Source organism: Patiria miniata, unplaced genomic scaffold (assembly GCF_015706575.1).
Source record: "Patiria miniata isolate m_02_andy unplaced genomic scaffold, ASM1570657v1 HiC_scaffold_21, whole genome shotgun sequence".
In the NCBI taxonomy this organism is placed as follows: Eukaryota; Metazoa; Echinodermata; class Asteroidea; order Valvatida; family Asterinidae; genus Patiria; species Patiria miniata.
The window spans coordinates 656,367-681,986 of NW_024037060.1; the positions used below are offsets into that span (position 1 = coordinate 656,367).

At 42.7% G+C, this 25,620-nt stretch overlaps 1 protein-coding gene across 1 annotated transcript in view; it reads left to right on the forward strand.

The window, feature by feature from the left end:
* The first annotated feature begins 913 nt into the window (after positions 1 to 913).
* Positions 914 to 25,620, forward strand: part of LOC119729696 (indian hedgehog protein-like) — a 33,929-nt gene continuing 9,222 nt past the window's right edge. Inside the window, exons 1-2 of the mRNA XM_038202378.1 lie at positions 914 to 1,195; positions 14,822 to 16,319. Coding sequence (XP_038058306.1) covers positions 16,017 to 16,319 — 303 coding nt within the window. The 5' untranslated portion in view covers positions 914 to 1,195; positions 14,822 to 16,016. The remainder of the gene's footprint in view (positions 1,196 to 14,821; positions 16,320 to 25,620) is intronic.

Consider the following 25,620-nt stretch of genomic DNA (forward strand, 5'->3'; position numbering starts at 1 on the left):
ACAACAACAATCTCGTTTTTTCATCCAAAGTTTATCTCAGTTTGTGGGATGCTTTCGAACCGATCTAGCGAACTTAATTCTCCATAGTGTATCTTTTTATTAGGATCCAACCATTCAGGGTAATTACTCCGTACTATTATGACTATTGTATTTTGCGACCTAGCTGCGCCGGCAATCGGCAACAGCGCCCCAATTTGTGAGGTAATGTCTTATTCCTGATGATCAGCCCAATTGGATTTCAAAAGCCCGTCTCGCGGCGGGTTCAACGATGACAGACAGAAGCGAGATAATGGACTTCAGAGGTGCCCGGGAACTTGGCTTGTACGTGCAGGGAAGGTCGTGGCAATACTGCCATTTTGTGCCCAAGTGCAGTGGCCAAGAATAAAAATGGCGTCTATTAAAAATAAAAAGACGCGGAGGTGTGAAATTTGTCCACAGCAAAAGAAACGATTAGTTGTTCTCTCGCTCCCTTCCTCTTTTTTGATGTGATGTTTGAAATGGTGACACATTAACGGCTCGGAAATTCGCAACCTGTTTATTTGAGACTCGTGGTTTTTTTTTTTACTGAATGAAATTGGCCTCCACCGCCTCCGCATCTTGTGGCGTGACGTGGCGCGGAAGCCAAGAACGAACTGCGTCAGTTTTGAAAACGTAGACAGGTTCCTCCTCCTCCTCCAACATCTCATAAAATGAAAGTCATTCAATAACCACCGCGGTTTCATTCCAGTTCTGTCTTTCAGCGATGCAACGATACGGGATATAAAAGCCAGGAAGAAAAAAACAAATAAAGTGAGAGACAGAGACAGAGAGTGGGGGATATTCTACACGAGGGAAAATAAACAAGATCATTTGGCTAGCGTGCGGCTTACGGGGCTGGAGTCTGAGGCTGTGTAGCGAGCGACAGAGGGGTTAGCGGTGGCGCTTGCCGGTCTGGGAAGGTCTCGCGCTGCATGGACGGTAGTCGTGATAACGTGGGCGAAGTCTGGCGATCCTAGTGTGTGTATGTGTACACCTTCACCTTGGCTGTAGCTAGCTGCCTGCCAATAACCCGTCAGCGTGGATGGGCAGTGCAGGCACCAGGGCTTAATACCCCTTCGCTCACTTGTGTTTTCCTTTAGCGCCGCATCATCGCTTGGACATCGTCATTGACACGTGGAAGTGGAGAATGGCAAAGTAGTGCATCAGGGGAGTTAAGGTAAGAAGAAGTTCGCTAGATTAAATGCAGGTAATTTCCATCAATTGTTGATATTGAATTTGTGAGAGCGGGCGCTCCGGCTCCTAATTATCACTTGGGAAATAACTATTGGTATATACAACGCAATAAGGCGACACAGCCCATTATTTGCCATGCACGTACAGTGCCACGTGCTCGAACAGAGAAAAGAAACATCGCGCGCGTTTTGCGGTTCAAAATTGAAAGGAAGATGCCATTAGATGTGGTTACGACATTACAGACATTACAAGAATATTCATGGGCATGTGTTTCTTGCACTTTCACGAATTAGCTTTGGACTACTTGTTTGAATAGGCATCTGGTATAGAGTTTTAAAAAGTTTAGGCCCTAATTAGTTTAGGTACAAGATTTTAAGTAGAATTTGTATAAGCCATTTTTATTTTCAACAGAAATAATAAGAATTGTTTATTTATTTCGGCCATTTTGATAAGGGTGACTGATATTGACGTGATTTATATTTTTTGGCACTATTTTATCACTCGAGCCTGCAATCTGCGTTGGCTTATTCATTTCTTGTTATTTCTTGGTACATGGTGAAATAACTATGACACAAGTCGACGGCGATCAATTAAAATTCAGTGAATCAGCGCCGATTATGCAGCAGACCGGTGCTTAGACGATTATTAGCATGCCGGAAACAGGCAGAAATGAGGTCATTGTATTACTGTCTTGCAATATTATGTGATTAGACTTGTGTAGTTCGTCGACCTTTTTTATTTATTTGCACTCGGAGCCGCTTTGATTAAAATCGGACGACTGACATTTTTGCAATGATGCTTGTGCTGGAATTGTGAACTGGCCTGGTTTTGGTTGAAACACTGGCCTGGATTTTGGTTGAAACACAGATGTAAATGGTCTGTACGTTATTGCAGTTTTCTTTGTGTAATATTTTTGCTTGTGTCAGAGTGGCGGATGGCAGGATTTCAAAAAGGGGGGTAGGGGAAGTCCAAGATTGTCCAAAAGGGATGCATTAGATGTTACAAGTCATCGATTTTGTTATTTTTAGTTTTTACCTGATACAATTATGTTGCTTTTCACGATAGAATGACACATTATTGGCTAGCTATTTTGAGAATCATACGTATCACTTTGCCCCTACTTTCCTACAAAGAGACTGCCAATATACATCACCTCTTTCCTTCCCAATCAATTCTTTCGACGGTCCATGAGAATAAGGCTACCCCACGAACCGCTATCTCCTCACTGTGTTGAACTCTTCAACTTTGGGGGAAAAAAAAAACAGTATCAATCAAGTCTGATGTGGACTTGTTGACGGTCGACTGGGAGCGAGTCTAGCCTTCATCTTAAACTAACCCATTTTCTGTAATATCCAAGCGTCTGGCCGTGTCTAGCATTTCAATCATCTTGGACCCTGCCGTGCCAACAAAGAAGGAAGAGAAAAGAGATATAGAGAAGGAAAAAAACAAGAGGGGGGAAATAAGAAGAGCTTGGGGTGCTGACCTGGTGCCTATTAATACCCGAGCCTCTCCCTCGCCGATCTAAAGGGAGGACCACTGAAAGATGTCTCCGCGTCAGTCGCTGCTGAGATGAAAATTATCATCTTCTGTTTTACCGAGATGGGTTTTATTCTGGGCTCTCTGCTGAAGGTGTTCCGTATAATCATGCGTGAGCATGCGTTTGGCCCCGCAGTAAAGCTAAATGATTAGACTTTTATCAACTCATATTCTGAGGACCGGAGGGTTTCTCAGTTTCTCGGAGCAATGCCGAAGGAAATATAACCCAGACTCGAGTTTTAACAAGACAGCTACAGGCGAATGGATGCAAATAGTTCTACTTTACGATTGGGGGTTGGGATGTCCTCAAGTAAAAATGTTCACGATATGCAGTCCTACGTACTCACGGCTCCAGTTTTTCGCTTTCCCGGAGCGTGGCTTCCAGGCTTGCGTGACTAATTTTCCAAAGGTGCGTGCCAATGCCATCGACGATGGAAAAGACGGGAAAGGAAACAAAATAACCGTAGTCTCTTCTGTTTGCCAGCCAATATCATGAAAAGGGCGTAGACAAAAAGGATTCGTAGCTTTGGGGAATTTAAAGGGGACGGTTTGGTTTAACAGGCGGGTAATAAAGTGTCCTTATTATTTTACCGTCTGAGAATCGTCCATGTTTTGAAGTTTGTCTATTTTCGATAGATAATGATTTTGTACCGATGCAGAAATTGACCGTAATTCAAAACCACATGCTGAATGTTTCCACTAAAATGTCGCTCTCTGTATCCACTAAAATAATTGTCTGGCCTCTTGCAAATTCAGAAGCCTTGGAATGTCTACAACCATCGAAATATGACAACGGAAGACATCAAGCAACAAGGCCAAGGCAAGCCTATACAAAAGCAGATCCCAGCTGAAATATTATATTCAACTGATTCAAAATTGCTATTCATTGGAAGACTTTACATTCATCTGTGTACACAATCGGCTGGATTTACCTCCATTCATTGGCGTTACAGGGTACTCCTATACGATAACACTGCCCGGATCAAAGGTGACAATGAGTCAGTGAGTCTGTGAAGTGCCAAGAGGACATAATGACAACTGTCAGTTCCAAATAAATGACCCACACGATGGCGTAGGCCTAACAGGCATTTTGTGAGACTTCCTTCTGATCAATGTTGTACGATTGCGATAGAAATAGAGTCGGCAAGAATCTGATATAGCGACGGAATACAATTAAAGTTTTGCTATCTGCACGAACATGAATTGCGATTTGATAAAGTGGTGACAGCGTGACAGTGTAAGGGTTCTGTAGCCTGAGTAATTACCGTATTTCCAGTCGTTTTATTCCGTGTACGGATTTGCTAATGCAGTACCATGGTTTTCGGGCTTCCCGCCGCTGGAATGAAAGAAGAAACAGAAAAAGAGAGAATGAAAAGGGTAATCGAAAACCCGTGTTTAGAGATACATCAATGGTTTATTCAGAGCAAGAAGAATGGGGCAAGGGTGTACATGAACATGCATTGCGTGTTGGCCGCGCCACGGTCGTCCATAGCTGCCCCGAATCTGACAAGAATGCTTTGTCGGGCGGCGACACGTCGGTGTTGCCTTACCAAAGAGGTTTACATCAACGTTAAGGTCAAAGCCGAGAGACTACACATGGAGTGCAATGGTCGGACCATCCGTCCCAACTGAACGCTCCGTTGTACGGTCATGTCCGGTATCGGGAAGCCAAACCGTACGTACATTATTTTCTTGTGCGTGGACCACTGCAGTCGCCATTACGTCATCGACGGCGCAATTTAATTGGCCTTCAGGTTCAAGTTCAGAGGTCAGCTTTTGGCGCGAAGTCACGTTGCGGTGAGTTGAAAAAAAAACATGCTCATCTAAATTTCGACATTTATAATTTTGTAATCTTTTGGATAACATGGATTCATGCATTCCACAAATTATCAGAATTATATCAATACATGTAGTTCTTTGACCTTCTTCGTTTGCAACTACTACATGCAACGGATACAAAACCCAAACTTTCCCTAATGATCAACCTGTATTTTGTATGATATGACTTTTTAAGGATAATCTTTATGAGGAAGATCTCCATGAATTGCGTAAAAATATATCTGCATTTTCGAAGCACATAAGCTGTAAAAAAAAAAAAGCAGACCCTTGTAAAATAGTGAGAAATTTCAAATCAATGAACATACCATAAGGAAAACATCTTTAACGAAATATAGACAAAACAACAAGGCACAGAAACAGTTCAGCATCGGCAAATAAGACTTCAAGGGATGTAAACGCTAGAGGGCGCAATTCCTGTCCGTCATTAAACAGATGCAAGAGTGGACAAGTGTAGCCACTGGGATGAATTCTAGTCAGTTTATAATTTAATTCGAAATGTCTTCTGAGGTATCGAGACTAGGCATTATCCCCATCAATGCACAGGTTCACGTAGTTGACTATTTTTCGTCTCTCTTTAAAGAGCAGCGCAAGACACCGCCCACGTGTTTGAAAATGGCGTATCCATTTTTGTAATCTGATTAACTTACAACATCCAATACACGTGCTTAAGTTCGTTTATTTGCCATCCAATAATTCATCTTGCAAGACGTTCCCGAGTCCGGCTGACATTTGGGTTTCTTCCCACTCGCCCGAGATGATGACAGTTTTGTCAGAAGCGGGGTTGAAAATTGTATTACCATTACTAAGGAGAGGTTCAATTTAATGGCGCGTGTCTGTAAGCTATTTTGGAATTAAAGGGACTCTTGGCGGTTTGGCTACCCTACCGGTTCGCATATGAGTGAGCCCTCTCGTGGCTTAGTTATGTGTGAATATATTGGCTGTTATTGGTACAGGCAATGGTCATGTTCTCAAAACTCGATTTCTCCTCCAGCTGCGGCTCCATCCCCAGCTCCAGACTATTTTGAGAAGCCTTAACTGTCAAAAAGAAATCTAGAAAATGTTCGTTTTGATGTTCAGAATGAACCCAGTGAGACTGTAAGTTTTCTTAGTCCGAAGCCGAACAGGAGACGAAACCGTGGTTTGGAAACCACCTTTATGACACAAGATTAAGAAGGCTCGGTATGGGCTCGCTGAATCTGGACAAAAATTACATCCAGACCGGGGTTTTGCTCTCTCGTGAGAGTACAGACCGGCCAGGTCATAAACAGATGTATATTAACGTGTGACCCCTGACTGACAGACGGGGGAATTTGCTTAATACCCAAGCACAATGTAAATGTCATTCGCATGTCATGACATTTAAGCGGTAATCTAGTTTATCTCAGCACAACCTGTATCTTGGCAAAATTGTGTGCTTGTATTCGGTATTCGCGTGAAAATTCACCCGTAGCATACGGCTGGGCTCGCATCTCATCGGAATGATACACTATCGCACAAACAATATACGTGATTAACGGTCGGAATATATACACCACTGCATCGACTGTTTGGGAAGACATAATTGAATTGGGGTGTTCTTCAATTTCTAAAAATGACTCATGCTATCGAAAACTATATGAATAGGTCAATATCTGGCTTAAGCGAAATAATCCCGAGTCGTGCCTTATACGGTTTACATCAAGCCACTTTGAATTTGAAATCTGTATGCAAGCTGTATGCAGTCACTCATGACTTCTGATATGAGTAAAAAAAAAAAACCAAAGTGTCCGAATTGGAAGTTACCGGGTGGGGCATGTAGAATGTGAGTTGCGAGGACCAATATTGTCCCAGTATATGTTATCTTTTTTTCAGGCGCCAGGGGCCGGGGACGCACTGTCACATTGCAGGGCTGAAAGTTGAGAGCGATGAAGAAATAATGGTCCAGCATACATGGTTTAAATGATAATTCGAACGTACACCATAATTATCGGCAATGTTTTAAATAGTCTGGTTGAATGAATCCCCGTCATCTGATTGGTAGGTCGTTAATCACGTGTCAATGAATTATTCCTCGCAACGTACGGCGCAAACGCACCGCAGGAATAGAAGTTCTCACACGGTCACGCTATTGTTGGCTCTGACCAATCAGATGACGAGGATTTATTCTGGTGTTGTATAAAGCAAATAATGAATGTTTCACATTCGTGCAATGGAATGAAAACTTGGTCACAGATGGAATGTTCCATTCCACTCGGCTTTGCCTCGTTTTTAATGATCGATCCGGCTTTAAGCTTGTGCTTTCGCCAAGGGAATCGCATTCGCTCATATAGAGTTAGCTGATGCCGGATATAGTAATCTACATTAGGCCTGGTTGATTTCTCACTTAGCTTGGTGGAGCGCCAGGAATGGAACAAACTGAAGGTGTAAGAAACCATGCCCAACTTGCCACAAAGCCCACGCTGTGATCCACTGTATGGCAAATGTCACATTTCCTGATAAATCTGCGACACCTTCGAAATATTTGCCTCTTTCCGACTTATCTATATTTGAGAAGCCTTGAGGTAGAAATAGAACAACATTGCACAATAGTCTACCACATTTGCTTCCAACCCTTGAAATGACAAAAGTAAAAAAAGGCAAACCTGAATTCTTTAGATGACTAAATACTTCATTCAGTTTGGGAAACGGCTAACAATGAATACGTCACTCAGAAAAAGTTGTTGATCACCACTCGAAATGCGAAGTGACATTTGTACAATAGCCGACAAACCCCCAATGTGTGGGTTTTGACAAACTGCCGAGGGAAAAATCAATGATAAGCAAATACTGGTTTTTGGTATAACAGGCGCTGTCGTGAGCAATTGACTTCACGCTCAAATTCCAGCCGAACTGTATTTATATACGTCATCCAAAATGACCACGCTTCCACAACCCACCAGAACAGCAAGCCCAAAGTGTCTGGGACCAGGGTGTTAAAATCCCCCACGCTGCCGACCACAGCGTTCATGGTCAAGTTCACCGTCCTCCACCGGCCCGTTACCTCGCCTGCCCGTCAATCATCCATCTCGGGACCCCCTCTGCTGAGCCCGTTTTCCGCACGATTGACTCGTAAAAGTCTCCAGCGACACCCAATTTATTCCGCTAGATATGTGACAAGTTTGACTGACATCGCAAAATCATTCACTACGACTCCCCTGAAAGTGCAAAGAAAGGTGGAAATGTGTTTAAAATATTTTAATGTGCAATACCCGTCTGTCGTTGCTAGAACTTACGATATTTACGTACTGTTCTGTATTTAATTACTATATTTGGAATTAGCAAAAGTTCTATGAAGGCAAAAACAACTAGGTTTAATTCTATTCTTTATTTGAATTTACCAATTTACCTTTCCGTTGTTTTATGAGTAACTTTATAATCCTCATGATTTGTTAATGTTCAATGCTGAATTTCAGTTTTCCATTTTGTCTTTATATACATTCCCCTACCTAAACTCGAAACGCAACCTCAGGTTTACCCAAACGTTTTTCGTAACGGTGTTTCGAAATTGGAACCACTAGTGGGCGAGCCGCCTTTCAACAAAAATCGAACTTTTCTCCGTTCGTCCATCGAATCGGACTGTACCGACTTATAACCAAGAATCATGGCCCATTAGTCCAGTTGGCATTCCTATAGACGCAATGACCCAACCTAGAAATGTTCTTTCCTATGAACTTTTTTTGTTGATTTGCATTCCCATGGGGTCCTAGAACAAATTCAGCTTGGTTGCCCAAATATAACGTTTGGGCAACTCTGGTAATTTGCATAAATCCAAAATGGCCGCCAGACGCCATCTTGAAAATTTAACTCTTGAACCACTTGTCCTAGAATGATGTATAATATCTCTTTTAAGAGGTTTTGTGGTATGTAGAATCCATTTCTGGGGTTATTTTTAAGATTCGAGGTCAAATTCAGGTGCTAATGGTCAGGTCAAGGTCAAATTTGACCTCTTGGTGGACAATGAATGAAAACTTCGACTTACACGTACCTTTCAATCTCATTTATTGGTATCCATGCACATATGTCACATTATTTGTCATTGTCAGGATCATGTTATAAGGATTGTTCTTAAACAATAAATAAAAAGGTAGTTATATACATGTGGTTATATACATGCTATGCAGCAAAAATATATCTGGTATCGCCTATAATCTTTATCCTTTACTCCCATTCATCATCTACGTAATCAGGATCAACAAGACTGCCCTCAACATCCTCATGGTCTTCACTGTCCTGCTCCACACCATCCTCGGAATCCTCTCCCTCAACATCCTCCCCCTCATCATCCTCGATCTCTCGAGTCTCCACACGTCCCTCGTCTCCAGCCTGAGCATCTCCTTTCCTAGTGTACGGATTGCAGCAGCCCTCTTTTCCAGAGCAGTTACAGTATGATGTGCACGAAAGATGCTCTCTTTGACAACCACAAGCCTTGGTGCTGCACTTCTTGCCCTGTGCCTTGCACTGACACTGAATCACATCAATTAACTCTGGTGGAGCTGGATCACCCTGAGCAATGGCAGGAGCGGGAATGCCATCCCGCATCTCCCACCCAAAGTGAGTGATATCAGCTGACTCGTCTGGTGGGGCTTGGTGTCCTGCTGCTTTCCACAACATGACCTGCAGGTGAGCCCGCAGCACGTGCTGCAACAGGTTGGCAGATGTTGGAGGAAGGGCCATGACTTTGGGAGTTTTCTTCTTCTTGGTGAAAAGTGAGAAGCGAGCAGACTCCATAGGTGTCTCTGGCGGCTGACCATACAGAGCAATGAAGAAGGGTTCTGCTGCCTCCATCAAATCTGCCCGTTCGATTCCTTTCTCACCCAGTACATCAGCCAAACCTTGGAAGTCCCCAGCGAGCAAGGTCTTTAGTGCACCGATCTTGCCTTTGCCATAGGGATATGATGTTGTGTCACAACCGCTGAGGGCATGCATGCCTAGCAGCTGCAGACATTTTGGTCCTAGGTTGGCGCAGGTGGCATTGATATCTAGCACTGTCCCATCCCATCGCTCCATCTGCACCTTGCACTGCATTTTCGTCCGATAGACCCAATAGACCAGCAGAACAAATACGTCTGTGTCGTCACTAAGCACACAGATCACACCCTTGTCACTGTTGGCAGCCTGAAGGACATATGATATCATGGTAACGTCCGCCTCATCATGACCAAACACACCATCGTCCTGGGTCTCCATTGTCGCCTTATCTCCTAGATTGAAGGTACACAAGATGCTCGCCAGCATCCGGTTGTTATTCTTGCTATGCAGGATTACATCTCTTTTGGGCAGAGGACTTGTGATGGATAGTTCATAATCGATGATAACTTCACCAGCTCGCCGCATTCTCTCGTGATCTTTGGCAGAGACATCTTGGTACTTATCAAAGACAACAATTTTCTCAGTACCATCTGGATAGCGATTTAAACGACCATGGATGGACGCAATCAGATCTGAGGCAGTGCCACCATGTGGCCACACAATGTGGTAGAACAGTTGTGAAACATCCACGATGACAATATCAGCAGGTGATGGCGAGACTTCAAGCACGCCGAGGCGTTTGACCAGACCAGACTTACTGGCTTTACGGAGACAACCATGCCCATCAATGAGCGATGACGGCACAGCACACAGTTCGTAGGCAAACAGAGGCTCAAGCTCCACCTGCCGCCGCTGACCAATCAGCAATAGCCGGAGAAAAATGTTCTCAAGGTCTATTACTGGCTTGGCCTTGTTGCCCTTGCCCTGATTCTTGAGAATATGCATCGTCTTGATGGGGCTACTAATTGCATTGTAGAACCCGTCAGGGAGACTGGCAATGTATTTGCTTTCCATCTTTTCTCCAATCACAATTGAATCCGCCACATTCACATCAGCGGAGGCACGTTGGCCAGTGACGGGATTGTATAGATGAGGGCGGTGATCTTCCAGTGGGTGTAGGTACTTCTCCACCTCTGCATCAATGAGACCCCGATCATGTGCATCAATGATGCGCCGGTGCTTCAACTCCTCCTTGTGCTGCTTCTGCGCCGATTGGCCTGGAGTATAGTCATAGTAGATAAAGTCCACACGGTCTGCGACGTGAACAGTGATAGGGAAGGCGTCGATCCACTCACAAACTAGCTCAGTCGAAAGGGTCATGCCCTTGAGAGCTCCCTTACCGATCTTGATGGCAGTCTGCTCACCAAACTGGTCAGCAGAGACAGCGTTCCAGTATCCATCATGGTGCCGACAGACAAGGTCCACTTTGTCTTCGACATGGAGTGCACGCATCTCCAGGAGGTACTGCGTGAGATAGCGGGCGTACTGCACATGACCAGCGAGAAAGAAGTACTTCATCATGCGCTTCATGGTCAAATGCTTCAAGTAGATGTCACCCTCTCTCTCTGCACGCTCAAACTGGTGAATTAGGAGCATTGGGAGAAGGAAGTTGTCCACCCAGTGTCTGCCAGTGGGATGGAGGCGGGCACTCTCCAGATACATCTCTATCTGCTCAAATGTCTTTTGTCCAGTTGACAGAAAGCGCTTCAAGAGTGCTGCTGATACACCACAAGACTTCCCATTGAAAATACCGGTCAGCCCCCCATATGCTGCGGCAACATACACTTCCAACGCAGAACCTTTCATCAGCTTCGCGATGCAGCTAATGAACGACTGTATAATATGCATCCCACCAGGATGGGTGATGACATTTTTGAACTGCATAGGCTGATACCAGCACACCTGTTTGGTTACTGCATACAACTGCATATCCATGCAAACATGAACATATGCCATCCCCATATCAACCAGTGACCTCTGCATGTAAGTGAGCGTTGTGAGGATAGTGTCTGGGTGAGAGGGTGGTGCATCAATCAGAGGACCAAACATATAGGTGGTCCCAGGTTTGAGTACGCCCTGGCTTCTGGTTAGCTGATCCCAGTCTTGCTAGTAGGTACTGCAGGGGGCTTCACTTTCTTCGGACCAGTATAGTGCATAAGTGGAATGGCCCTGTTATTGCCCACAGACTTAGACTGCTTGGTCGTGAGGCGAGGAATGATGAGAGTACTGACACCAGGCTGAGTGCTGCCAGTCTCGATAATCCCAGCTGGGTGCATCTGAAATTCTGTTGCCATGGCGTCAACAGAAAAATTCAAAAATGTGCAATTACAACACTCGTTATTGTAAGCGATTCTCACAAAAATGTCCCATGATGGTCCCATGGTGGTCCCATGGTGTCCCATGGTGTTCCCATGGTGTCCCATGGTGTTTATCCCATTGTGTTCAATTGGTGAACATCCACAGGAGTTTCCCATGGTCAGCGTAACAAATAGAATTCTTGATAACCTCTATGACCACAAGGGAAATATTTTTAATTGAATTCAAATTTACAGCTAGGCGAATAAGTAATTAATCAAAGAAAGGTTTTCCTATATTTGGGAGTGCAATTGGGTCTATGATGGTTTTCCATGGCACATGCATGTTCTCCAGAATAACCCGGCAGTGTCCCCGTGCTGCCTTTTAAATCTCCATGGTGTTACCATTGTGTCCATAATTTATATCACCCACATTATGGTGTTCCCATGGCGTCCGAATCCTCATGGTGTACCCATGTGTCTAAAATCCCCATGATGTTCCCATGGTGTCCAGTAAATCCCCATGGTGTTCCCATGGTGACATACAATCCCAATGCATGGTATTCCCATGGTGTCCATAAAATCCCCATGGTGTTCCCATGGTGTCCATAAAATCGCCATGGGGTTCCCATGGTGTTCCCATGGTGTCCATAAATTCCCATGGGGTTCCCATGGTGTTCATTAATTCCACATGGTGTTCCCATGATGTCCATAAAATCCCCATGGTGTTCCCATGGTGTCCGTAAAATCCCCATGGTGTTCCCATGGAGCTCATAAAATCCCCATGGTGTTCCCATGGTGTTCCAATGGAGCTCGTAAAATCCCCATGGTGTTCCCATGTTGTCCATGCAATCTCCATGGTGTTCCCATGGGTTTCCCATGATGAGCATAAAATCTCCCATGGTGATCATTTTAACTTACATGGTGTTCTTGATGACCCCATGGGTTTCCCATGGGGTCCCATGGGAATCCCATGGGACCCCATGGGAATCCCATGGGATGCTCATGGGACATTTCTGTAAGGGGTGTGTCTCACGTCGACCATTTGGAGTTGACACCAGCAAGTCGAAGTTGTCATACCAGCCAAATACGAGTCCGACTGTCCGACTAAGCCCCATCATTCCATGCAACGTTGCAGAATTGTCACTTACATACTTGGCCGCCGACTTGCGGAACCGCAGCACCTCATCATAAGACACAGTGTATCCATGTTCATTTAAGATGTCAATGAGATATCTGCTACCAAACTTGTGGTGTAGTTTGACACCCAACCCAAGTGTTGTTTGGTTACGTGTTTTGGTAATTAGATATTGTATGGATTGCGAAAGACTCAGTGATGTTTTTGTGACTTCACCGTTTGATATTAGCTTGGAGATAAACCTAAGCAGTGTAGTACTAGTTTGTTGTTTTGTCTTGGCATGAGTGAAATCACCAAGATCATAGTTTTTGTTGTTGACTGGAATACCACGTGCCTCCGTTGTGATCTTTCTTAACTAAAAGCAAAAAAAGCTTTAAAAATGCGCAGTTTTGATGTACCGTAAGCGTGAGTATACATGTTAATATATTGTTACATCTATATTTTGAAGGGCGCCCCCTAGTGTAATGTGGTGTCCAGCCCCCCCCCCCTCCAGCCTGCCTGTCGAATTTCCCCCACTCACCGGCAAAGATTTACTCCAATGTATAGGGTCCTTTATGTGCCAAAACATCTAAAACAAATGTGACAGTTAGCCTTGACCTTGACCTTGAAATGGAAAAAAATAACACAAATTTGAGTTCTCACCATTTTTTACGGGTAATTGGGGCTGATATTGTTTGATTATCTATTTTTGGCATCATTAACTATTAAAGTGTAAGTTTTAGTTGATTTTTTTTCATTGTCCACCAAGAGGTCAAATTCGACCTTGAACTGGCCATTATCACCTGAACTTGACCTTGAATTAAAAAAATAACCCCAGAAATGGATTCTACACATCACAAAACCCCTTAATGGATATATTATACATCATTCTAGGACAAGTGGTTCAAAAGATAAATTTCCAAGATGGCGTCCGGCGGCCATTTTGAATTTATGCAAATTAGCAGAGTTGCCCAAACGTACCATTTGGGCAACCAAGCTGAATTTGTTCAAGGACCCCATGGGAATGCAAATCAACAAAAAAAGTTCATAGGAAAGAAGATTTCTAGGTTCAGAAAATTTCTACTGGATTACATGGTGAGAATATTGCAGCCTCTCAAGCTCTCTCGCACTTGGCCGCATGTCATAAGCGCGAAATGGCCCGCGGATGTTGACGTTTGTATTCACTGCGGATTGTCCAACCGACGATCCAGTCGCTGCCCCGCCAACAATGCAACGGAAACGTTACCGGCGATGCGGTTTATAGGCGGCTTTGGCTGCTCGTTACATTTCACATCGGATGAACAAGCGCCTGGAAATTAGGCTAAGAGTCCCCTTGAACTTCACAATGGCTGAAAGGGTGTCTAGAAGTGCGATTTTCTTCGAGACCGCGCAATGCAGAAAGATCAACATTTTCTGATAGCCACAATACACAACTAATTGGACAACGGTTACTCATTTGTCCAATTATAGCATTTGAATACCTCGGGCCCGCATGCGTCGAGATTATACTGATTGTAGTTATTAGTCGATAAGAAAGACGAAAGGCAGTCCAGCACTGGAAAGTGTTATCTTTCAATTTGAACTTGAGCTTGAATTTGATAACAGAATGTATTATTGAAAAATAACATGATTGCATTTTTTTTAAAGCTACACAGCATTGATAAACAGCAGTCAAAACTGATTAGGGTGTCGCACAGACATATTATAATGTCGGTACATTATCATGTTTTTTTTATTTTTTATGTCTGCTTGGAGTAAACTCCAAAGGCAGAAACTGAAATGATATATGTTAAAAAATGTTTTAAAGATTTACTTAATATTTTGTGTTCTCCATGGGGAAGAACTTGAAGTTAATCATCAACATATCTCTTTTTTAAATCATAAATTTGAAAAGTTTTCAGAACCAATATTTATTATCCGTAGTTTATCACGCCCGAACCCTCATCAATATCTAAACAAAACTAGAAATCATTACGTTTCTATTTTTTTCTTGCAGGCATTTGTTTTGGTTGAAAAGGATTGATACATATTTCTGGCTGCATTCACAACAGCTGGATGGGAGTGTTTTTTCCCCAATGTTCTTACTTGCTGTCTGAGATTATGTTGGAGTTAAACGTGCAGTAATGTCATCGAGCATCATCACGTGATATCATCTAATAGGTTGGCCGAGCGCCTTGCTCTCTCAGAAGGCCCAACAATTCATGTTTGATACTTGGGCAACTTATCGCTTTGGGCTGATGCAATTTTCATCTCCTGCTTGGGATTTTGGATTGTTCCGCATCATCCGGATACCGTATATTCGACTTGGATTCATCTTTAATATTCAAGATGGGGGAGTTACTGATGGGCTGATCAGGGAATGATTTTAAGGATGTAGATCCGGGTAAGTTGTGAATCTTGAGCCAGTCGTGACATTGACCTGACTTCATTGAAGATAGTTCGTGCCGCCTGCCCGCTGCACGTCAAAGGCATTTTTGTGGCCACTTGTTATCGTTGAACAATCTTCACCAATGTGAGTTTGTTTTTTACAACACGAGGGCGGCAGGCAGTGCATGCGAGGCTGAGAAGTGTTGTGCGTGGGTGAAGTACACACGTGCACCAGAGCCTGCTCACTGGAGTTATGCGGTCTGGCCAAACTCCAACAAGCGAATCACGAGCCCTTTGGACACTGTGCCGACACTTGTCATGCCGACTGGGCCAATCAGGGGCCGGCTTGTGCCGAGCCGTCATCATCCTTCTTGTGTACACTGCAGCGCGTTGATCTTTGACGTGTCTCTGGCACTGATTCGGTGGTCTTTTACCCCTGGTGGCCCATCAAAGGGCACGCCTCGTTCCGCACAGCTCACACGTCAGTTCAGTGTCGCACCTGGCCGCGTTCGATACCCATCGACTCCTGACTCGCTCCCGCCTCGTCATAGCATGACAGAACCTGGACCGAGGCTCCTAAACTCCTGTTGAAGTTACAACTCTGGACAATTATACAGGAAGCCATCTTTTTAGACCTGGGATAAGGTGTACATGACACCTGTTCATTACACACCTGTCGATAAATCAGAAAGATAATGACACCGTGTTTTACAGTACGGACAGGTATGGCGTCGCCATACCGACAACTACCCTAGTACGCGCCTAAGCAACGCATCTGAATCGGATCGCGGACTCCAAAGAGCAGTTGTAAATCAGGTGTCATCATGCAAGGTGTTTGTAAGCTCCTCTTGACTGTCTCCTTTGCCTGTCTTCTCCTGGGCTCCACTACGCGAGCCTGCACGGGGAGGGCCAGCCAGCAGTCCAAAGGACCGCGGCAGTCCACCCCGTTGACACTCCGCCAGCGGGTACCCAACGTATCGGAGAACACGCTGGGTGCTAGCGGTCCGCCGGACGGACGAATCCACAGAGATAATCCCAAGTTCGATGAGCTCCTGCCTCCTAACAACAACGCGGACATCTTGTACAAAGATGAGGAAGGGACGGGAGCCGATAGGCGCATGTCCAAGGTGAGTTAAATTGATGTCCTATGTTTTAACTTTTGTCTTTTGTTTCCAACATTTTAGTCTATAATGAGTTAGACCGTACACGTTTAATATATTGCTTTAACACGCAATAAAATTCTTCTTTTTCAAAGAAGGGTCTGATTCCACATACAGTCGTTTCTCGGGCATCTACCGTGTGCATGGGAAAAAAAGTGCCAATCACAAACATTTTGCAACACGTTTACGAAGAGAAATGGCGCAGTTGGGTTGCCCTTATTCTTTCAACAGTACTACAGCCTGATACATGGAGGACAAAATCCCAAACTTTTTACATTTCTCAACTTATCATCAAAACGAAACGCTGGTGTTAAGGAGTTTGAATTATGTACGTATACTTTATTTCCAATTTCGTAATGATTTCCTACTTTTCCAAATTATTGTCTATGCCCTAAAGTGTTGCATTACAATCGTTTAAACTTGGTACACAAAGTTCGTACCAAATCCAAGGTTTTAAACATCTCGATGCAATGACGTGCTCCAATTATTTATAAACTGGTTCATTCTTTCGTTTTCCGGTTTTTATATTCTGTCAAATTGCTTGAGGAATTGAACCCTGAAAGATGCAGAAAACAGTAAAACGGAAAAACTTGACATCATAGGCCCTAATGTTTTATATCTTAGAAATTACCGCACATTATGTGGCGAAGTCTGTTGAAGAGTTGGTTTTTACATTGGACGAAAGAAGGAAAACTTGAGCAAACTTGAGGTCCACAGACCAGTTACGGTTAAATTTGCAATAGTTATAGAGGACCTAACTTTTGAACCTAACATAATTTGTTGTCTTGTGGCTTCTTCTAGCTTCTGTCAAATCATGTCTTTCTGTACTTTGATAAGTGGAAGTTCTAAAAGTAACTTGCAATTTCAGCTGAGAGATAATTTAACCCAAATCATATTGCAACATGAAGGACATCGGATATGCCATGTGTTATCGTAATGATTCAACTCACAGAGCAAACAAACCGTCATCCTGTGTAACAAAAAGAGGTTAATACGTTACGTATAAAAGTCTACCAAAAATTGACCGCTGATAGGCCAGCGTACAACGTGTTGACTTTTGGTGCAAAATGGTGTGACCTGTGTACACAGCTCCGCGCTCGGGACAGTACGGTATTTTTAGTCGTGGGTACCGCTGCCATTTCTAAACTGTATACCAGACAAATAGATGTTCTTATAAGATTAGTTCAGTAAATATGTTTTAGTGGAATCGGTTTGGGGAATTCCTGTGAAGTTTTCTAGTACTAAAGGCAGGAGATGGAAGAGAATGGTCGAGCCTGCTTTGTGTGGGTTTGCGCCATCCAGTCGCCAGCGTCCACCGTTTTTCGTTTACCCAGGCGATCAAGCGTGCCCCTTGCATTACAACGCCAGGGTTTAAGTATGGAAATGAAGTGAAAATATTTTGGCAGCTTTGCGAATCGCCCCTTGCATTGTCAAACCGCGAGAAGGTGGATTGACAGGGCTACGGGAAAGGGTCAAGCGTGGACCTGGGTATCAAGCACGGACTCGGAGGTGGGCAGATACAGAGATTGGGATGGCTAGGGTGTTGAAGTCCAAGATATGTTAAGGTGGGGGATGGGTGTGTTTCAGGCGTTGCAGTCAACGCATAAAAAGACAAAGGCCTGAAATATTGAATCAAGAATAGACGATATTGAGGGATGACGTCAGTCAAAGGGGGATGGTATTCCTAAGACGGCTTGCAGACCTGCTTTTTTAGAAGGTGTGGTTATGAGTAATTACACGTCAAACCTATAGTGATGCCAATTGCGAAATAGTTCATTTAATCCATTTTGTATGCACAACTTGCCTTGGGAGTTGGTCAATTTTAAAATGTTCTGATACGCGTGCGTGTTACTCGTAATTTCCAAAAAGGTGAAACCGGGGACTAGACGATTAAGCTATAATTTTAGACTGAAGTCCTTTGAAAATGAAAGCCACTTCAGTCGAAATTCTAGTGAAAAACTTGATCTGTTATACCGAATAAATCTCACTTTTTCTCATCCATTGTTCCATGAATTTTCCCTCGCATAGAGTGAGCTTTACTCTTTGGTAGGTAAAAAGAAGAGTAGATAACAAATTTAAGTTTTGTTAAAACCTTTTTTTTTGTGCACTGAAAGTTATACAATCTTGTGTCCATATTGTAATTTTTAATTCAAGCTTTTTTTAAAGTCCATTTAATGTATCTGCGACCAAAAATATACACAGACCGATTTCTGTAATTTCAGTCACTGTAACTTAACACAAGCTATATTGATTTGGGAAAACAACTTAAAGAGGTCAACCTGAGCGTTATTCAATTCACGCCTTTAAACCTGAATCATAACCAGAGTTCACTAACACCTGTGTCTGGATTCTTTCTTTGGGGGGGGGGGGCGACCAACCATTTTTCACCCCTTGACAAACCCTCTCCAACAATCGACACATCGATTGCTTTTGCTCATCTAAACGGCGCCCGCTAATGCCTTACATCAGCACTTGCCCGATAATTGTCGCCAATTCAGAGTTTATATTGAGGCACAAAAGAGCAATTCGGGGCCTCTTTTTTGTATCCCCTCGGATTCTGAATGGAGGGAGGTTTGCTCGTTGTTCAAACAAGGTTAGGCACACACCGACACGGTACGGTGGGTCCAAATACACGGTCGAGATTTCGTGGTGTCGTGCAAAATGGTGTGGAGTGGAGGTTCTAAGGCTTCGATAATGAAAACATTTTAGAAGGTCTGTATTCTCTTTTCTTTTCACGTGAGCATGCTAATTCTAACAACATTAGTAAAACCCTTAAAATAACAGCAAGTTTAACAACAGAAGAATAAGATGCGGATAATTTCATGCACAAATAAATGCTGAGCACGGAAAATATGCCTGCCAAAATAATGCCTTGTAATGCATATTGTGAATGACTAGTTGTCTGATTATCTTTACTTAGCACACTGATCTGATGCTTAGCATGTTCACGATATTTGGCGCAAAACACCTATACGCTGTAATAAAAAAAAGTTGCGCAAATTTGAGTTTTTCCAAACTTGGTCAAAAAAGTTGTTCACAATTGTTATTTTTTTTTGCAAAATTAACCAAAAATGACTTCATACCGGTGTTGGGCAAAATCTCAAAAGACATGAGATTGAGCAAGTTTTGATTAAGTGAATCGACTAGTCAAAAGTTAACTTAAAACAATTTCTATAACTAAATTAACTGCCATTCCATCGAATTGTTACTCTTATGATTATGTCATAAAACAATAAACCTTGTATTTATAAAGTCAATGACGGTACCAAAAGGAGACAGACTTATAGGATAGCCAACACATTTTGGTTTAAGATCACAACAGTACTCATGACTACGCGACATCTTTAAACACTTGCAATCTTGTAGGAATGTCAAACTATTAAACCAGATTATGATTTCTTTTCCAGCGAACAATCACACTTAACCCCTCTTGAAGAAAGGGGTGAGCAAGACCCTCAGGGGGGAAAAAGCAACAATATTGACCTAAATTGGAATGATATTTTTTCTAATAATAATTTGTTCGTGGTCGTCTCGACACCTGTGCACGAATCCGCCACGCCGGCGCTACCTGTCGTATCACCGGCGCGAAATTATGACGGCTCGTCTAATAAACATGATACTAACATTGCTGCGTTGGCACCAGTGCGATGTATCCAACGCGTGCACGGACCGGGGGCCTCAACACGGGACTTATATTTATAAGCACCGGTGTATTTGCTGTGCCGTCGAGAAGTGAATAATCACCCTCCTGAAATGCGATCAGAAATATTTGGAAAATACCAACACGGGAAGTCCAAAGATCAAGACTCATAGAAATCGTAAAATACGGTTTTGGAGAATAGAAGCCAAAGAAAATAAGAGAAAGAAATCTCAGTGGGTCGGGGTTACGCGTGATTTTTGTGAGTCAGTGTGATTGGGAATTATTTGGGTTGGGTCAATAAAGCCATTAGGTTAAGTTATTGGCCATTATACGCGTTTTATGTCGTGCAGTAATGTACACGTACGTAAAGCCGTAAGCATTTCATGCTGGGCATTTCTTACCTGTACATACTTAAATCTCAAATTGACGTTCTCCCGTTGCCTGTTCGGTTATATATTGATTGCATTCGCAGTAATCTTTGAGGTGTCTTTTGTTAAGTTAATTTCATCAACAATCTGTAGGATTTGAGTTTGACATTTTTGTATCTCTGAAGTGAATATTGATTAACACTTCTACAACGTGTCAATGTTATATCGCAAACGCATAGACAGTGTTTGCATGCGAATTAATGTTCACATAGTTGCTCTACTTCGTCGACACTTTCTCTATTTGCCAGTCACTAGACACATTGAAGTTATAGTGAAACCGACATTACGAATCATGAAAATCGAAGAATATTGCATCACTATTATTTGCTGTTGGTAAAGAATCATTTGCTTTCAAATTGAAAAAACATCTCAAGTAACCTCAATACGGTTAACATTTATTTGAACAGGAGTCACAATATGTACTTTTTAAGACGTGGCGTAGTTTCAGTTTTAGTCCAAAACGCATTCACAAGGTTTAGAAATCTGGTGAGGGACACATGTCATAGAGCAGCTAAGCAATAAATTTACTTAGCACAGAGAACTTCAACTAAGCAACAACAGGTCATCAGCAAAAGATACCATGCGATGGTTTCCGGTTGAATTGTGTCCAATTTTCTGGAAACTTCTAAAATAAAAAAATCTTAGCAAATGTATGTCCTTAGCAAAAGTCAGTAAAGAGCTAGTCAATTGATGGCAATATTTGCCACGTGACATGTTAGCTGATGTAACTGATTGTTGAGCGAAGTTTTGTGCTAAGCACAAAGTTTTATGCGTAGCCGCTGAGCTGCAGTTTGCCTCTGGCTAGACCACGTGTTAAAATGCTACTTTCAAACTTCGCGGTTTCCGCTCCGTGCGAGAACACGTGTGTTGGACCGACTAGCCTCCGGTCTGTCGTAGAACAATATTTGAGACACACGTGGTTTACCGCGCAGTGGAGTACACCATCATAACGCATGTATTGGAATTATATCAGTCTGGATTTAAGTGCATGGACCTTACGTTCTGAAGATGGAAGATGAAACTGTTGAAGATTGAAGATTGAAAAGACAAAATGCTTGATCTTTATCGAGTTTTATCAAACATAAAAACGAAACCATTATAAAGCAGGATGCCGATTGTTATATGATGAGAAACAGAGGTTAGGCTATTGTAGGCTATTCTCCATAATAGGTTCGTCTTTTTTTCCATGATGATGCCGCGTCTACATTTTGGCCGTTGAATATGGTTATTTGCTTTTACTTTTAAATATTAGAATGAGATCTCAGTATCCTTTGATGATCAATAAGATCAAACGTTTTCCAGACATTTAGTTTTGGACATGATATCTAATAGGCTATTAAGCTACTAAGGTACTGGGTCCTCAATTATTTAGGGGTATTTGTTACGGGTAAAATAGGTTGAACAGTCTGTAATTGTCACTTTGTAGAATTTCGTGTCCTGAAACTTGATGGCGATGAAGCTTTGCATACTTCCATTGCGAAATTTCCTGCAACATCTGAAGCAAAACGTTTGACAGCTGTCAAAATCAAACGCTTAATTCCTCTTTATCGTCGAAATATTCAAACGAAAAAAAGCGATTTTGCGTGTCACTGCCTAGGACTTGACAAACCTGTCACTCACGGAGTTATCGCCAGAGCCATTAAAACGGATCCGAAGGCGAGATTATAAGTTTTTTTGTCGGACCCAAAATGGGAGAGGCGGGCACGGAGCCAGCCGGGCAGAAAGCCGCCCACAATACCCGTGCATTCAGGGCACAACAGCCTTCAACAACACTCATTACGTCTACATGGATGCTCTGCGATAAAAAAAAAAAAAGAGTTTTCATATTTCCCATGGCTGGTGAAGAAAAATGTAGGAACATTGGCCGTTGGTTCCTTGAAGGGAAGGTGGCGGGGGAAAAGTTCATTTTTCACAGGTGGATCGTTGGTCTGGGTTCCCCTAGCGGGATCCTTCAGCCGGAATCCCTCGTGGGTGTTGGGAAGTTTACCGTAAAAAAGAAAAACAGGAATTAGTAATGGTATTAATCGGTAACTGTGTAGGTTTCATAAGGCATAACAACTGGAGGAGGGCAGGAGGTTCTTGAAATAACATTACATACGCCTGTTAACGACGCATATTTTTTTGGGGGGGGGGGGCTTAAGCAGTTGGACAACTTGGCCCTGTGTAAGGTGCTTCGAAGATTAAGGCCTTCTGACCCTTTTTTGAAAGACTATCGGGTGGTAATTATTACAATGTAGTAATGTGTTCTCAAAATCATTCTCCAGGCTCAAAATTATGTGCTAAGCAATTTGCAGCAATATTCTATGAACTAGCAAATACATAAGAAACTAATATATTGTGTGAGAAAGTTGGCATTTGTTTCTACCAATACAACTTTTGTTTTCTGCTGTTATTCAGCTGATATAATTTCAGCTCAATATTGACTTCTGATAGGCAAACCTTCGCCAAGGCTTTTTTTTATGGGATTTCGGATTGATAACTGTCTGCAAATCGAGGTCAAAATCGTTACTTTGGCCGAAGAACAAACGGAGGTAATCTGGACTGCACTTTGCCAAATCCCATTCCAAGGGCATATTCTCCCGGCAGTTGGGTTTGTTAACTAATGAGGTCCAATATTGCCGATTGGTAAGTCAACTGACTACAGGTGCAACAGGATAGACCACATCACCAACAGTTTGGCGTTTATGAAATCTGGTCCTTTTTACCTTACATGGACTCTAACCCTCACACGTGACCTGTCACTGTCCTTATTATCTTACCAATGAGTTCGTATTTCATAGAGTCCTAATATCACACTAGTCGCGTTTAAACATGAATAAAACTACACAAACTTACATTCTGTGAAGGTAAATTTAACACCAAATAACTTTTTCGTTCCCAAATAGATTTCGGTGTTTTATTTAACATGTCGCAATTATTTCGGCTCCGAATCGATGAAATGACTAAGAACAGAAAACAAAGCATTAATTAGGCCTATGTCGTTTAACATTAATACCTAAACTCAATGTCCTTTTTTGCGTCAGTGTCCTCATAGATATTGGATAGATATCCAAGTGATTTGCAGTTTTTGTTCGTTACAAAAACATCAGTCTTTTTAGTTGACATTTCTTCGTTTTAGACATATATAGATCCAGTTGAACACACTGTCATTGAACTGGATAAGTAAATTGACTTGACGGGCGGTGGTTAAGTCCGGGTGCGCCGGTTTACCGCAGAAAAACAACATTATCATTCCGCGGGAAATTGAGGGAAGAATCAAGCGATACAAGTGTCAATCACAATTTTTTGATGAAGAGATTGCCCCAAGGCAGGGATTTCGAAAACAATACCGATCCAAGTTGGTTATGATGTAGATTTAACAGGATATGGAAAATATGACAATGCTGTTTGATATTTTTTATAAAAACTTTCGACAGGTGTGATGGCCATGTACTGTATATACTGGCGAAGTGGCAAATGCCCTTTTTTTTGGTTGGAATGGCAGCTCGCATGTTCCCACGTCAAAGTTGACGGAGTGTGTTTAGAATGGAATGACTGAGTGTGTTGTCTTGGGACCAAAGCAAACACGCATTGTACGCTCTTCGGATTAACAAACTTGTCCGTCACAGCAAAGCGCAAGTCAATCGTCCCGGAATTCAATGGAGACGCAGCAAATCTAAAATAAAAACAAGCAAACACAAAAATGCCGGAAGAAGAATAGAGTCCGGTTTTATGGCAAGAATGCTCTAACATGCCACTGCCAAACAAACTGCAAGTGATTACGAAAGACGTGTGTGTTCAACGGGACTATAAGCCCAAATATTTAATTTCAATTAAGTGGTTTGGCCAACGGATGTCTGCTCAATGACTTGTCATGCGCCTCCCACCTAGGTCATTTATTCATCGTTTCAGCACATCCTCAAGCTTTTTAGCATGTTTAGGCAAACATTGAACATCAGTACATGTGAAATTGAAAACTGTGGACATTAAATTGTCAAATAATACTTTTCTACTGATTTGACTTAAACAGGCTTTGCTTGGAAAATTATAAAACGTCTCAGAAAGTAAATTTATTCATTCAGAATGTCAGACAGCGCATAGCACCATGAGCATCTTTTCCTGTTAATTCCCAACTGTCGATTTTCTACGCATTGAAAGACCGATATGTTGACCGGCGAAGAATTCGTGAAGTAACACGACACTCAGCCCGTAAAATACATATAAAGGCGTTCCCGTATTGTAAGAGTTGAAAGCAAACATTAGTGCATCAATGTAGAATGTCCGATCGCATTGTCAAACTTCAGCGCGCAGAGGGTGAACTGCTTGACCGAAGAAAGGCGCTGAGGTCGGTCGCCTCGATCCTTCACCCCCGCTCCATCACACCTGAAGGCCGGTTCCGTAATCCTCACGCCCGACGCTGTATTTCCCCTGATTTTCTATTACTTATTTAGAAGGAAAAAAACTAAGTATCTTGGGCTGTACGGTGTAATAATGCCCCCGCCGGTTTTCGACTTTGCCGTAAATCCCCGTCTACAATTTCTGTTTGAAGTTTGGCTGGGTGCAGTCCGTCTTTTGCAACCTAGGCAGCGACATGCACTTTGTGGCATCTGAACGCGAGGCCACTGAACTAGATCACGAAAAGCGAGACCCAGTTTTGGCAGACTGAAGTAAGCAAATACTGCCTCGCTAAGCAGGGAAGAGGTGTGCTTGAAAGATTCTGGATTCAGGGTGTTTCATATGACGCGAAGACCTGCTTTACATTCATATATTCCTTCACATCTCATTCTGAGAATGAAAATGGTAACAACGAATTCACTTCAACACAGTGTTCTCAGTGAAACAGCAGAAGCTTTCACATGCTTTGTCTTGTTTATTGAATAAAAACGTGTTGCTATTTTGATGTGGCGTTAATTGCAAGGACGATATTTGTGCACCAAAATATGAAATCTTTTTTTTTGGTGAAGCCTGACAATTCAACGAACGAGGATAGATAAATGTTCTTGATTACCGCTAATCTACCCGTCTTCACACCTGAACAAAGCGAACCGCTGTTTATCGCAAAGACCCAAAGTTCGTCTGGATTATTTGCTTATAGCGATACGAGTGACATCGGGGTTACACGATAACAATTGCGAAACAATGACACCTTTTTTCTAAAGTCTTTTCCTCACGTGGACAGTGTTGAAGGAATGTGTCTGGAATGTGTCTCGATTAATGTGCA